Source organism: Hylobates moloch, unplaced genomic scaffold (assembly GCF_009828535.3).
Source record: "Hylobates moloch isolate HMO894 unplaced genomic scaffold, HMol_V3 SCAFFOLD_8, whole genome shotgun sequence".
In the NCBI taxonomy this organism is placed as follows: Eukaryota; Metazoa; Chordata; class Mammalia; order Primates; family Hylobatidae; genus Hylobates; species Hylobates moloch.
In genome coordinates this window covers 83,938,889-83,954,129 of record NW_026652283.1, presented here as the reverse complement: position 1 = coordinate 83,954,129, position 15,241 = coordinate 83,938,889, and the positions used below count along the sequence as shown (strand labels likewise).

Sequence of the window (15,241 nt, the reverse complement as noted above, 5' to 3'; positions counted from 1 at the left end):
TCTGTGTGTCCATGATTCTTAAACATTAGGGTGCATAATGATCCCCTGAGGAGTTTGCTAAAAAGGCAGGTTGTGATATAGTCCTGAGTGAGGCAAAGGAATTGGTATTTAAATAAGCATTTCAGGTAGTTCTGATGTAAGTGCTCTCCCAGATTTGACACTTAGGTGAATAGAATCGGATGCTCCACAGAGCCAAATGGACATGGTTCTCTAGGTTCGAAAATACATCCCATTGAAATGAGAAGAAAGCTAAAGGTCACAAGCAGCTGAGCAGACACACACAGATTAGATGCGGACTGTGTATGTAGAGGGGCAGGTGGTTTGGGGGTGATGAATCAATTAGGAAACAGGGGGTTAGTCAAAGCAGTGATGGTGTCTGCCCTACCTGCGTCATGGATTTGTTGTGAGGTTTGTGTATGTGACATGATCACTGAGAAAACCCTCTAAAAACAATATGCAATTTTCAAGTGTAACCCAATTAATAGTAGCAATAAAAAGAGAGTCCTGCGGTTTGGATGTTTGAGCAGGGGCCATTTGAAGCCAGAGATAAATTATTCTCTTTCAGTAATCAGAAAAGGCTGTACTGCCAATCGATTTCTTCTTAAACTCATAGAATGCCTGATGACATATTTAAAACTTAGCTCCATATGGTGATTTTGTTGTGTTTTCATATGTTGTATGCACAGATGGTTGGAAAATAAAATTCCCCACCTCCCACCTCGGCTGGTCTCCCCAGCACCTTCTGGTCCAGAAGCCGGGTGATAAAAGCATCAAGGTGCCAAGTCCCCCTCACAGAGTTGGGCTTGGACTAATTGCCTCAGGCAAAAAGCCACCAGGCATTGCCCAAGTAGAAGAGTTTTCTGCTTGGGCCTTTTTGCTATTCACTGCGGAGGAGGAAGAAAATTGAGGCTATGTGTCTGGCAGCTGCATAATCATAATATAATTATCCACAAATATCAGGAAGCAAGGGAAGTTCTTAGCAAGTAAACAATAATGTACGTTCCATCAGTTTTCAGTTTGCCAGTCAGTCAACAAGTGTTTATGAAGTGCCCGGAGAGTGCATAGCATGGCATTTAGTTTTCAAATTTGCAAATCTCTGTAGCATCTGAAAGTAGATAGTGAATTTCCAGGGCATATTCTCTCAGATGTCCTTCAAAGGAGAGAACGAACTGCTGGTCCAGTGCCTTGATTGGAAACTGGCTGATTTATCTGCCTGTCACATCCCTCCACATTCCCTGAGGAGGTCTGCTGCTTTGGGCCTAGGTACTGTCATTTGGTTTTTATAATCTGAAGTATTCACTTGATTTTTGTCCCCCATCTGTAATAATTGTGAGTTATTACACTTGCTAAACAAAATTAAATATTGTGTTTCTCATTTCTTGGAAATAAGAAGTGTTGAACATACTCCAAAGACACCATGACACTCTGAAAATAGCAGTTTTTGGAGAAGCAGTAACCATGGTTGCTCTCAATTAGAAGCTGAATTAGTTTCAAATATAAAATTTTGTTTTGATGAAAGGGAGAGAAAGCTGGTAATCCCTAGGGAACTGGTTGGCCCTTTCATAGTAACAGTTACGCTGCTTCCCTCTCTACTGGGAAGGCAGGTGACCAGCTGCCTGGGCTTCCTTCCCTTCCATCGCCAAGCTCTACTCAGTCTTACTTCTTATGTCGGATGAACAACTATCTCTTTGCCTCTTTAAAATAATTCCTTCTTTTAAAAAATATATTTTAAAATTGTACATGAATTTCCATATTCCGCCTATAAGAAAAAGAAATACAATATAGATAAGTCTGTAGTCCCCTTTGGGCACCCATTTCTGCATCAGGGCCCCCCGCCCCCAGGCAATAACCGCTGGCATTTTCCAGGTTATATGCCTTTAGAGCCGTCTCTGTCTGTTACATGGAACTGTGTTTTCTCCTGCATCTCTTTCTTCTACTTCTTCTAGTTTGCTTGCCATCCATCCTGCCTGCCAACACCGAGGCACCAAGGCTCACCCTGGAGCAGGGCAAGGGAGGGCAGAAGACCCCACCAGGGTGTGCCATGGCCATGTGGCTACCGGGCCTCACCCCCTGGCCAGGGCTCTGACCGCTGTGTTTTTGTCATCAGTAACTCCTGGTCTTCCATGGTAACAGCTGGCCCCCACTCCTCTCTGATCTCAAAGTAAGGCAGGTTATGCAGTCCTGCTAGCGTTCTTGCGCTGGTCCTTGACCAGTTTGCTGTTAGATCCATCCCTTGCTTTTTGTACGGCAGAAGGGCTGACTCCTGCAGATCAGGTTCCCAAGCTGGCCCCCTCCTGGTTTTGAACAATAGGAAATCCTGGTAACATTGGAGGACAGGAGAAAGGGAGAGGCCAGAAAATTTCTCTCTCTCTCTTTCTCTCTCTCTCTCTGCCCTGGTTTGGTCTTCACTAATCCAGTTCCATCTGGGCACTCCAGCCTGTTTGAGCTTCTGCAGCTGAGATCAGCCTTTGGGCTTTGTTAACTCTGCTTTCTTACTTTGTCTCTGCAGTCTAGAGATTGTGGTAATGTCCTGCCCTTCCAAACTGCTAGGTAGATTCACCCATTTCCTTGGCTTCCCACTCAACTTTAAATATGTAGAGTATTTATTATACGAACCAGGTGGAAATGATGGTTTTTCAGACTTTGGAAGTTTATTTTATGGATTTCCAAGTTATTGCTACTGGTACTTTTTCTTGATTCCATCTCTGAGTAGTATTACATTTATTATTTCAAAATTATCATTAGTAGTCTTCTGCCACCCTCTGTGATATCACATTCCTGTCTTTCCAAATTGACATGATATATATTTCAAAGTGTATTTTCCGTAGATGTTTTTAAAAATAAAATACGTGGAAAAAATATTCTGAAGCTGCAGAATGCATTCATGTTCAAGAAGTTAACTTCTAGGAAGTTGAGAGGGTTCAGGTGGGCTCAAGCATATAAATAGAGATGCCAATAATTTATTTTTATTTTTATTTTTATTTTTTTAGGGAAATTGCCTAGTTAGCACATGTGAGCTGTAAGTTCAGTTCAGTTCAGTTACTTTTTCAACTGTGGATGGATTAGAATAAGTTATGATGATAGAAAGAAAGGAATTGGAATTTTTAAAACCTAGAAGGAGAGTTTGGAGTTCTTCCCAGTGAATGGATAATCTTGGCCATAGAGAAATCAAGGGCAAGAAAGTGTACCATGTATCTAGAGGTATTTGATCCGGACAGTGCATGAGACATGTACAAGGCTGGCAAAGGAAGCACCTGACCCAGTGTCTTTCACATAAATAGGCCATAACAACTTGACCAAAAAATAGAAGCTGCTGTCTGTGGGAGAAGGGATAAACTTTGGTATTTTGTAATACTGTTGTAGGTCTTCACTTTGTTTCCCCCTTGACAGTGGTGAATCATCTTATAGAACAAAAGTGAGCCTTGCGCTTGGTCACTGGGCTCTAGGAAACCCAGGGTATAGAAACAAAGAGAACCTTTCCAATTTTGTGGAAATTTGGCTCACAGAGACATTTATTCCAATGCTCTGGCTCATGGTGAGAAGAACAATTCTGACTTCAAGATGCAAAAAGGCCTTCCCACAATCTGATTCTGTTATTCTCTCTAGGGCAAACATTTGGTTTTTTGTTAATTTTTGGTAAGAATCTGAAATATTAAGAAACTTTAAGATTTTTCTAACTTTATTTTCATGGACAGCTTAGATAACATGTAAGCTAAGAATATCTTTCCATGTTAATTCTATCTGAAAACAAAAATAGAAATGAATAAGTATATTATGTAAATCTAGGCTGGTTTTTGTGACAGTCTCTGTATTGCCTTTATTTAAAAATATGGACGGCACCTAACAGAATGTTAATAGGCAGAAACATTGAATTGGTGCCATTTTGGCAGTTCTGACAAAAAAACCAAGTGGTAATTAAGTTTCCCCCCTTTCTTGTGGAACAGTTACACAACAGTTACATTATTCTGCCAGTGACACAGCGCTAGGAGAATTTAAAGCACAGCTGGAAGCTGCTCAGGTGTTGTCCTTGAAGTATTGCAGAACTTTCTAGTAATACTGCCCATATCCCCAGCATTGGATTCTTTTTTTTTTTTGCTCTTGAAATTTAAAAAGAAAAAGAGAAAGAATTGCAGAACTTAGTAGCAAATACAGAAGAATGTTTGTCATCTATGGATCAAGCAATAGTCAAGTGAAAATTGTAGCCTAAACAGTGTTTGTTTTAGTCATGATTCTTGTCTACCATGGACTAAAAACCCAGCTTAGACCAGCTTAAGCAAAAAGGGAGGCTTTGTTTTTACAGATCCTGAAACTCACAGAATCAAAGGAAATGTAGGATCTGGGTCCACTGGGTATTGGGACTAGGTCCTTGAAGTACAGCAATTTCCCCAGTCTCTCTCCATTTCCTGTTTCTGCTTCTCTCCACATGACAGGTTTATTTTCTCAGACATTTCTACAAGCTAGGGGACAGAGCCACCTGAAGCCCTTATGGCTTCTGACCAAGGAGAAAAGAGAGTCCTGTCCTCCTCCAGTGTTCCGCCTTACTCCGGACAAGCCTAGAGCTGTCTGGGGAAAGATTCAGGCACTTGCCTCTCTCTCTAGCCAGGGGGATGGGTTTTGAAGATTGGCAGTTCACACTAAAACTATATTAAGTTGGACCTAGAACAGTTTCCTAGAAGGGGAAGATGCTGTTTGAGAGGATGAAACGCTTTGGGTCTGCCACATTTAGTAAGAGGAAAAGAGACCTCAAGTCTCAACTGGATTGGGATATGTCCAGTCAGTTTCTTAAAACTGCATAGAATAGATATACTCAGGGAATGTTAGAATTTTTAGAAAAGACATATATGTACTGCGGGGGTCTAACTCACAGACCCTGACCCAGCAACAAATGAATAACATACACTGACACAGATAGTATGCCTGTCAGTCCAGCTGAGCATCTGGGCCACTTACAGACTCCAAGGAGAGTGCTGTAAAGAGTTGCAGCCGAGGCCCTGACTCACTGGCCCTTACGGCATTTATTCTGCACACATTTAATGACAAAGGCTTTGAGTAAACACCACTATAGGAAAATTGACCTGGTTCCCGACACCCCTAGTAGAGAGCAGTTATGCACCCGAGGTTGATCAAAGGTTGGTCTTAGGATCACATGAGTAAACAAGCTATTTAGATAAACTACATTCCTTTGTACCTACTTTAAGCCATTTACTCAAGGTAAGGATTAGGCAGCTTTCAGCCATAACCCTATCCTGAGACTTTTGCAAAACCTTGCAGCCTTCCAAGAAGATTTGTATCTATATCCTATAACTTCGTCTTAAAGTTTTTCCCACCAGCCTGACTGAACTCCCACAATGCACACATACATATTTTGTACAGAGGTCCCTGATATAATGTTAAATGAAAAAGGGTCATAAAATAATGTGTATAATCATTTCTATTTTCTTTCTCTTTTTAAAATAATCTTTTTAACTTTTTTTTTTTTTTTTTGAGGCAGAGTCTCGCTGTCGCCCAGGCTGGAGAGCAGTGGCGCGATCTCGGCTCACTGCAGGCTCCGCCCCCCGGGGTTCACGCCATTCTCCTGCCTCAGCCTCCCAAGTAGCTGGGACTACAGGCGCCCGCCACCTCGCCCAGCTAATTTTTTTTGTATTTTTAGTAGAGACGGGGTTTCACTGTGTTAGCCAGGATGGTCTCGATCTCCTGACCTCGTGATCCGCCCGCCTCGGCCTCCCAAAGTGCTGGGATTACAGGCGTGAGCCACCGCGCCCGGCCTAATCTTTTTAACTTTTTTAAAAAAAATTTATTTTAGGTTCAGGAGTACATGTGCAGGTTATATAGCTATACTCCTGCGAGAGTTTACCTAGATTATTTTGTGACCCAGGTACTAAGCCTAGTACCCAATAGTTGTTTTTTCTGCTCCTCTCCCTCCTCCCACCCACCACCCTCAGGTAGGCCCCAGTGTCTGTTGTTCCCCTTTGTGTCTGTGTGTTCTTATCATTTAGCTCCCTTTATAAGTGAGAACATGTGGTATTTGTTTTTTGGCCTGCATTAGTTTGCTGAGGATAATGGCCTCCAGCTCCATCCATGTTGCTGCAGAGGACATGATCTTGTTCTTTTTTTATGGCTGCATAGTATTCTATGCTGTAAACGTACCACATTTTCTTTATCCAGTCTACCATTGATGGTCATTTAGGTTGAGTCCAAGTCTTTGCTATTGTGAATAGTGCTGCAGTGAACATACGTGTGGATGTGTCTGTATGACAGAACAATTTATAATCCTTTGGGTATATACCCAGTAGTGGGATTGCTGGGTCAAATGGTAATTCTGTTTTCAGCTTTTTGAAGAATCCCTACACTAGTTTCCACAATGGTTGAACCAATTTATGCTCCCACTAAGAGTGTGTAAGCCTTCCCTTTTCTCTGCAAAGGTTCTATTTTCATGAAAACAAATAAGCAGGCTCCTATATATGTGTACATATGTTTGTATGTATGTATTTGAGTGGGGAGATAGATGTGGAAGGAAACAAAGGCTGGTGTTATTGGTTACATCATTGACGAGTAGTGACCAGGAATTAAAAATAAACTTTGCCTTTATTTATCATTGTATTGTGCCATTTCATTTGTTAAATTAAGCTTGTATTACTTTTGTAATTTGAAAAAACGTCAACTTACGTAAAAAGAAAAGCAGCCTATTCTGATTGACCTCAGGATGGGTGTGGATGCAGGAACTGAAGACAGTAGCTTGGGATCATCTCAGCCTGGAAATCCAAGGTGTCCCAGATTCCCAAGACTGGGAAATGCAGCATAGGATGTGGAAAGCCAGCCTCCCCTGGGGCAACAGCAAGCTTGAGAGGTCCACAGGACTGCTTGTTCACTAAGCATATATCCCTTACAGAAAGCAATTTTGAGTGGGTCACATCCACCACTACCTTCAGTATGGCAAAGTCTACTGTAGGGCAGAGTCCTTGCCTGGGGCAATTGGAGGCAGGCCCCATCCTTCCAGTGCACAGATGGCTGCCTTCTGCTGATGGACTGCTCCTGGTCCAATCAGCTGTGGCAAGAACAGCCGGGCTGCTTTTAATTGAAGCACCTGATGGGAATCATTAATTATTCAGGAAAGAAGAACTGCTGGGCCTCTTTTACTGAAAAGGGGGCCAAGTACTTGACTGGCCCTTTGAGCCTGCGTGGTCTGTTCAGTTTGGGTAAGAACTTCCAATGCCTAGCACTAACCTTCTGCAGAGGCTTGTTAGAAGTAACCCACCCTTAGGAATGTACATGTATGTGTGAGGATCTGTGTGAGATTTAGGTATTAATATCTTCCGTCCTCTTGTCAGAAAGCAACTGTATTAAATGTGGCCAAAGAGATGGAGGCTGAAATTGTGGCAAGGGAATCAGTGATGTGCGATGCTGTGAGATGCTACAGATCAATAAAGCAGACAGCCGCAGCTGCCACAGCAGCAAGTGCTGCCATTTATTGGGTGCCTGTGCTGTGCTGGGCACCATGCTAGATGTGCCACAGACATCATGAACATGTAATGCTCAATAATTCAAGGTAGCTGCTTTCAGTCACCATTTATAGTTGAGACTCAGAATTAGTAAGTAATGTGCCTCAGGCTCCACTGATAGTAAACAGGCAGAGTTAGATTTAGCCCTCAACAGGCTCCTGGAGAACAAGCCTTTGTTAGCATTTCCTATGCACTAGCCAAAGGAGTAAGAGCAGCTCTATTTTAGAGAGATGGTCTCAGTTCTTTAGATGGAATTGTTTCATCAGACTACTAAAAATCAACTTAAAAAATATTAATGTGCATAGTGGAAGTATGCCTTTAAGGTAAGTGACTCCAACCACTGGAAGGGATATGCCTGTTCTCTTACTGCTGCCTGCTAAGACAGGGGCTTATGAGAGAACAGATCTGGCAACTGGGATTGCAAGATGCACCTAGGTTGGGACACTCTGAAGTGTAAGTGCTTATGGGACCTGAGGCAGAGGTGGCCAGTGGGTAGTACTGGTGTGCTTGTGCTGGACATAAAGATGGAGGAAAACTCCGGGTGCTCATATGCAGGTGGAAGTGTGGTTCGCTGCAGTCTTTCTGGGGATGCCATTTGGCTGTAAATGTCAAATGTCTTAAAATTTTTCATACCCTTTTACCCTGTAGTTGCACTTCTAGAAATTTTTCTAAAGGAAATGTTAAAAGTATATACAAAGATTTATGCCCAAGAATGTTCATCCTGGCCTTTTTTATAATGGTGAAAAATGGAAATAACTTTTAGGAAAACAAATATAGCTGGTCATTCAAAGCAGTCACTAACAGGCTGCATTGACAGCATGTACAGTGAAAAAACAGGAGATAAAAATACATATATAAATAATATATTCTCAATTTTTAAACATTGGATACAAATTTACCAGATGTACCTGGTACGTGTATGGCTGTATGGTAGAATAACAGGTGAGTCTTATTTTCTTCTATTTTTCTCTACTTACCAAATTATGGTGAATATGTAATTATGGAAGAAAACAAGACCTATTTCTTTAGTTGAAAATGTCCCATTCTGATATGCCTGTGTGGTGAGGTGGTGCCAGTAAGTGCCTCTGAGTATTCGTCATTATTTTAAGGAAATGTGTGCGAACATAAGCCCACCTTCTCTGCATGATCAAAAAGCAAAGTAAGGGGCCAGGGGCAGTGGCTCATGCCTGTAATCCTGGCACTTTGGGAGGCAGAAGGATAGCTTGCAGCCAGGAGTTCGAGGTTACAGTGAGCTGATCGTGGCGCCACTGCACTTCAGCCTCGGCAACCAAACAAGACCCTGTCTCTTTAAAAAAAAAAAAAAAAAAAAGGGCAGCAAAATAAAAACTTATCCCAGGTTGACAGCCCACGAACTTGATAGGAAATAAGAGTCAACTGGAATGGGCTGTTTTCTATAATAGAAGTATCAGAGTCTTCTTGGTCAGTCCTTCCCCACAGGCAGGCTTCAGAAAGAAGTGGTGTCTGTGGTTGTGTGGCTGGATTCAGTTTCAGAGAATGGTAGGGGACTGAATTTTGTAAGCAGTGTGTCTTTCCTGACAGGGGCAGGGAGCCTGGCTTCCTGAGACTGTCCCCTGATGCCACAGCAGATGTGTCAAACCGTTTTTCCTGCTCATGGCATGTAGTTAGTTTGAGAAAACTTGATAGTGAAGCTGCCAGCTCAGCTGTAACTGGCCACTCATTTGCAGACAGGAATGCCTTACTGGCCTGTGCTTGCTTAACGTAATTGCTTCTTTTTTTTTTTTTTTTTTTTGTTGCAATTCTTTGAAGTTTATTGATACTTGCTTCATATGGCCCATATTTGGTTAAAATTAATAATGTACCTTGTGCACCCAAAAGAATATATGTTCTGCCATTGTGCAGTAAAAGGTCATGGTTAGTTATATAGGTGTAGATAGATAGATGGTAAATAGTTCATAGATAGATTGGATTTTACACTATCTTCATAAATAACACACATGTGCATATTAATATGCACTCATTCTTTGACCTCTATTTTTTTCCAATGATTTTGCCAAATTTCTTTTTTTTTTCTTTCTTTTTTATTATTATTATACTTTAAGTTTTAGGGTACATGTGCACAATGTGCAGGTTTGTTACATATGTATCCATGTGCCATATTGGTGTGCTGCACCCATTAACTCGTCATTTAGCGTTAGGTATATCTCCTAATGCTGTCCCTCCCCCCTCCCCCCACCCCACAACAGTCCCCGGAGTGTGATGTTCCCCTTCCTGTGTCCATGTGTTCTCATTGTTCAATTCCCACCTATGAGTGAGAACATGCGGTGTTTGGTTTTTTGTCCTTGCGATAGTTTACTGAGAATGATGGTTTGCAGTTTCATCCATGTCCCTACAAAGGACATGAACTCATCATTTTTTATGGCTGCATAGTATTCCATGGTCGTAATTGCTTCTAGGGTACTCACTCCTGCTGGGCCACAGTTGCTTGAACAGTCAAATAAGGGATTGAGGGGTAGGGGATATATCCCAAAAGCTTCTTTGTGCTTGAAGATTTGTGATTCCTTGTTCTTTGGAGAATGAAAATGTCTTCTAGAAGGTGATTAGAGAGCAGTACTCTTTAGAAATAATAATACTGGTGGCTAACATTATATACAGCACTTTACTGTGTGGCAGGCACTATTCTCAGTACTTTTCTTAAATTAACTCATTTAATCTTCACAGTGATCCAATGAGGTAGTTATGCTATCATCCCCATTTTATAGATGATGAAACTGAGGAGAAGAACCTACACATGGAACATTTCTTATACCAAAAGCATAGCTAGTGGTTTGCAATTAATTTAAAAATATTGGCTATTTTAGGCCAGGCTCAGTGGCTCACTCCTGTAATCCCAGCACTTTGGGAGGCAGAGGCAGACAGATCACTTGAGGCCAGGAGTTCGAGACCAGGCTGGCCAACATCGTGAAACCCCATCTGCACTAAAAATACAAAAATTAGCCTGGCGTGGTGGTGTGTGCCTGTAATCCCAGCTACTGGAGAGGCTCAGAGAGGAGGATCACTTGAACCTGGGAGGCGGAGGTTACAGTGAGCCGAGATCACACCATTGCATTCCAGCCTGGGCAACAGAGCAAGACTCCGCCTCAAAAAAAAAAAATATATATATATATAGAGATAGAGAGAGAGAGAGAGAGGCTATTTTAGAAATTAGTGTAAATGATGTATAGGGCTTGGTCCAAAGCCTTACTTTTATCTGGTCTCAAAAGTTACTCTCTGGAATACCTTTTCTGCTGCGTTCCTGTGTATTTTTCTTAGTTTTCATCTATCTGGCTGTTTGGGTAGAGGTGGGGGTTTCCCTTCCTTACTGGTAGGGAAGAAAGGGATGAACTTCAGTACTTCAGTAGTTGGGCATGGTGGTGCATGCCTGTAATCCCAGCTACTCAGGAAGCTGAGGCGGGAGGATTGCTTGAACCGAGGAGACGCTCCAACCTGGGCAACAGAGTGAGACATTGTCTTGGGGGGGAAAAAAAAAAAAAAGAAAGGGATGAACTTTAGGAAGAAATGGGGAGTGGGCCTTTCGGAAGAGTGTTGCCTCAATCAGGGGAGAGATAGAGATAGAAGAAAGAAGTGTGAAACTCTCGTGTCTGGAGCAACCTGGAGCAGGGTGCTGAATTATGTACATTAAAGAGGGACTGTGTGCCAAATTCAGGCAAGCCGTGAGAAAGGGACAGGTCCGGGCCACTGAGGAGGGTTGGGATGAACTTTCTTAGGTCTGGGTAGAGCTGGGACTGCCTAGAGCCGCCAGTGTGGTCATTATGCATGTCCTCTGCAATGCTGTCCAGTAGGGCTTTCTGCCATGATTTGAATATCCAATATCTGCACTATCTGGTTCAGTGTCCACCAGTCATATGTGTCTGCTGCACACTTGAAAGGTGGCTAGTGAGACTGAAGAACTGCATTTTTAATTTAATTTTAATTAAGTTTAAATGTAATAGCTATGTGTGGCTAGTGGCTACCGTATTGGACAGCACAGCTCCATAAATGAAAAATACTAGCCAGGCGTGGTGGCTCACGCCTGTAATCCCAGCACTTTGGGAGGCCGAGGCGGGCGGATCACAAGGTCAGGAGATCGAGACCATCCTGGCTAACACGGTGAAACCCCGTCTCTACTAAAAATACAAAAAATTAGCCCGGTGTGGTGGCGGGCGCCTGTAGTCCCAGCTACTCAGGAGGCTGAGGCAGGAGAATGGCGTGAACCCAGGTGGTGGACCTTGCAGTGAGCCGAGATCACGCCACTGCACTCCAGCCTGGGTGAAAGTGCCAGACTCTGTCTCAAAAAAAGTGTGGAAGCCTATACATTATGTGTGTGTGTGTGTGAATATATATATATATATATATTTGAAACTGAAAGAAACTCTTTAAAATTTCAGAAAAACAATTTGCGTTCAACATAGAGACTATAGAAAAGAAGAAAACAAAAAGTACTCATGAAAACACCTCCTCAGAGGTAACTTATTGGTACTTTGCATATAACCTTATAAGTTGTCTTCTATGGTTATGTCATAGGTAGCCAGCTGGCTGTCAGATGCATAACCTGAAATCATCCAGCAAAGGATAAGTCATGTTAGCAGGAGAGAGTGCTGAGTTTGCCCCAGAAGACAATACCAATGGAGTTCTTAGTGATTTGCCATGGTTGATGTTTCTCTTCTGGGTCCTAGGTCATAAACCCCATGGGATGGGATGCTTTTGGATTGCCTGCTGAAAATGCCGCAATCGAGAGGAATCTACATCCAGAAAGTTGGACACAAAGGTAAGTGTTTACAGGCATATTCAAATACTTGCATACAAAAACCTTAAAAAAATTTTTTTTAACCTGTGCATAAAAAATAGAAAGCAAAGCAAACAAAACACTGCAGCATACCAAGAGATAAATAAGATTGTATATATTGGTGTTTATCTTTTAACATATTGTATTCTTATCTAAGAAATATTCAAAGAGGGTTTTGGATATTTGTTCATGTGTTCATTTTGATGCTTTGTTATTTACAGTTATTTTTCCTTTGAGTATTTACATTCAGTAGGAGAAAGAAGAGGGTTGCATTTGTTAAATTTCTATAATGCTTCTGGTCTTCTTGACCGTAGTTTTACTATATCCAAATACTACATTGTAATTTTCTCTGAAAATTCAGTTTATTTTCTGCCTTCACCATTCAGAAGCAAGAGGAACTTACGCATTCCATGTAGAAATATATGGCCTCTTTATTCTGGGTGTGGTTTTCTCCAAGGCGAAACACACTCCCAATCCCACCCAAACCTCAGGCTTCCACTACACGTGGGCCAGCGGTGCTCATTCCTCTCCCTCCTGCTAAAGTCCTGAGGTCCTCACCCTAGAACTTGGCAGAATCCTCTGGGGCCACTGCATCAGCTCATTTCACAAAGGCCTGGGACCCTTCCCCATGACACCCCTTAGAGAGACAGAAGGGCAGTTCCAGGGCCTGTGCCCAGTGTCTCTTACCTCTCTTTGTTCTAGCTTACCCAAGGATACATTGCAAAAACATCTACTGTACATACTATGTACATACTCCGTACTGTACATACTATGTACATACTCTGTACATAGTATGTACAGAGTATGTACAGTATATACATTGTAAAAACATCTACTGTCCATACTATGTCATCCAGGTCTCTTTTTTCTTCCTAATCCCTAGCTTCTACTTTTCTAGTAATGTTTAATTCTAGATTAATTAGTTTTATCACTAGATTTTATCTAGTGATAAAAAGAGGAGGAAATGATGATTCAAATAAAGTGGATCAAACATGGCTTATTTTGATATAAGCTAGACGAGGAGTTGGCAAACTACGGCCTGTGGGCCAAATCTGGCCCTACCTGTTTCTGTATATCAAGTTTTATTGGAACACAGTCAAATCCATTTGTTTACATATTGTCCGTGTCTGCTTCCGTGAGTGAGACAGTGGCAGAGATGAGTAGTTGTGATAGAGACTGATTGGCTCACAAAGCTGAAAGCATTCATCATCTGGCCCTTTTAAAGTTTGCCAGCCTCCCTACTAGTGAATAGCGGTTAAGATGATGGCCCCTGAGCCAGGCTACCTAGGTGCAAATCCTGCCTTCCCTTCTTGCCAGAAGATCACCTTGAGCAAATTACTTAACTTCTCTTTACTTATTTGTGCTTCAGTTTACTTATCTGTAAAAGAGAGATAGTCATAGTTCCTATCTCATGTGATTGGATAAAGATTAAGCACTTCTCTGCAAAGTGCTTAGCATAGGGTCTTGGATTAAATAAGCTGCCATTAGCTAATCAGAGATTACACAGAGGACTTTTTTATGGTTTTTCGTATTTTTAGTCTGCTAGAAACTAAAAGAGGATGCAGTAGAAATGAATTAGTCCTTTTTCTTTAAAAAAAAAATGAAAGAGAAAAAGGTTTATTTCTTTATTCCATGTTATATTATAAGTTGGTTTACCTGTTTATCTCCTTGTTTCTCAATGGTGGATAATTTTAGGTTTTAGGATTTACATTTTCATTAACAAAGCAGTGTGTGGTTTCTTTTGGATTCCCACAATTTATATATTAAGGCTTTTATTTTCAGCCACTTTTAAACTTATAAATGCTTGGCTTAAATAATATGGCTTAAATGCTTGCAGAATATTGACGTCTGGACGGGCCAGCAGTGCACATCTCAAAGGGGTTGCCTATTTGAATGGCCGGAGGAAGGGGCAAAGACCCTTGTGGTTTCTAGTGGATTCTGTATGTGTCCAAATAATGAATGTCTTTTAATCTGTTGGTATTTTTTGCTGATTATTAGTGGTTGATTTTTCTGCTAGGGCAAAGCACCACTTAAAGCCCATTTGAATAATTTTTCAGTTTCCCTTTACATTCTCAAAGTGTGGTTTGTGTATGGCTTTAATCCCCCCTCTAAAAACCAAACCTTTTTCCCATTGTTTCACAGTAATATTAAACAAATGAGGAAACAGCTTGATCGGCTGGGCCTGTATTTCAGCTGGGATAGGGTAAGTCAACTCTTTTTCCTGAAAGGTTGTCATTTTAAGGAAGGTCCTGATGGCATGGAGCACTCTTCTTCCTCTTTGAGTTGGGAGAAGGCAAGGGTGGGAGGCAGGAAGCAGAAGGGAAGGATTAGCACTCTTCAAAAAAGTATCCTGAGTGGATAATTTGCTTGGAAACAAGTAATTTTCTGTGGGATTAAACTGAGAGTTAACTTCCTATTTAACTTTAGAGTTGGCTATGATTTCTGTGTGGCAAAAGCTTTGCACAAGGATTTCTCTAGTTCTCAGCAATAGTTTTAAAAGACTGTTGGAATCTATGTTAAAGTGATTAAATATCAATCCATCTGGTTCTTGAAGTAATTAGACATTGATTGACCATTTATTTACCTTTTGTTCTAAGTTCAGAAGTGAGGCTTATAACAGCCCATAATTATTCTGTCACGTATAATCTTTTGGTGTTAGACACTTTCAAACTATACATTAAATCAGTGGAGAATTCCAGACCCACGAGGATTTCATGGAAAACCACCCGGCTGTTTGGAATACTCATGTGTTGCAAACAAATTGTGAACTGGGCCCTTCAAAACTGTGGCCCAAGGCCTGCCCTTTAGGCATTGAAGAATAGTCTGCTAGGTAAGATGGACTGTTGTTTGTCTCCTCCACGAAGGGCCCCTTCCAATGCCACAGTCCCTCTTAACATCCCATTTACTCCACAAAACGATTGGGGTTTTCATTGCTGGG

The 15,241-nt window shown here is 41.6% G+C and overlaps 1 protein-coding gene across 2 annotated transcripts in view; it reads left to right on the top strand.

The window, feature by feature from the left end:
• The window catches only part of LARS2 (leucyl-tRNA synthetase 2, mitochondrial), a 171,736-nt gene that overhangs the window by 18,125 nt on the left and 138,370 nt on the right, over nucleotides 1–15,241 (top strand). For both annotated transcript variants that reach the window (XM_032161828.2, XM_032161829.2), the window contains exons 4-5: nucleotides 12,194–12,285; nucleotides 14,446–14,506. In XM_032161828.2, coding sequence (XP_032017719.1) covers nucleotides 12,194–12,285; nucleotides 14,446–14,506 — 153 coding nt within the window. The remainder of the gene's footprint in view (nucleotides 1–12,193; nucleotides 12,286–14,445; nucleotides 14,507–15,241) is intronic.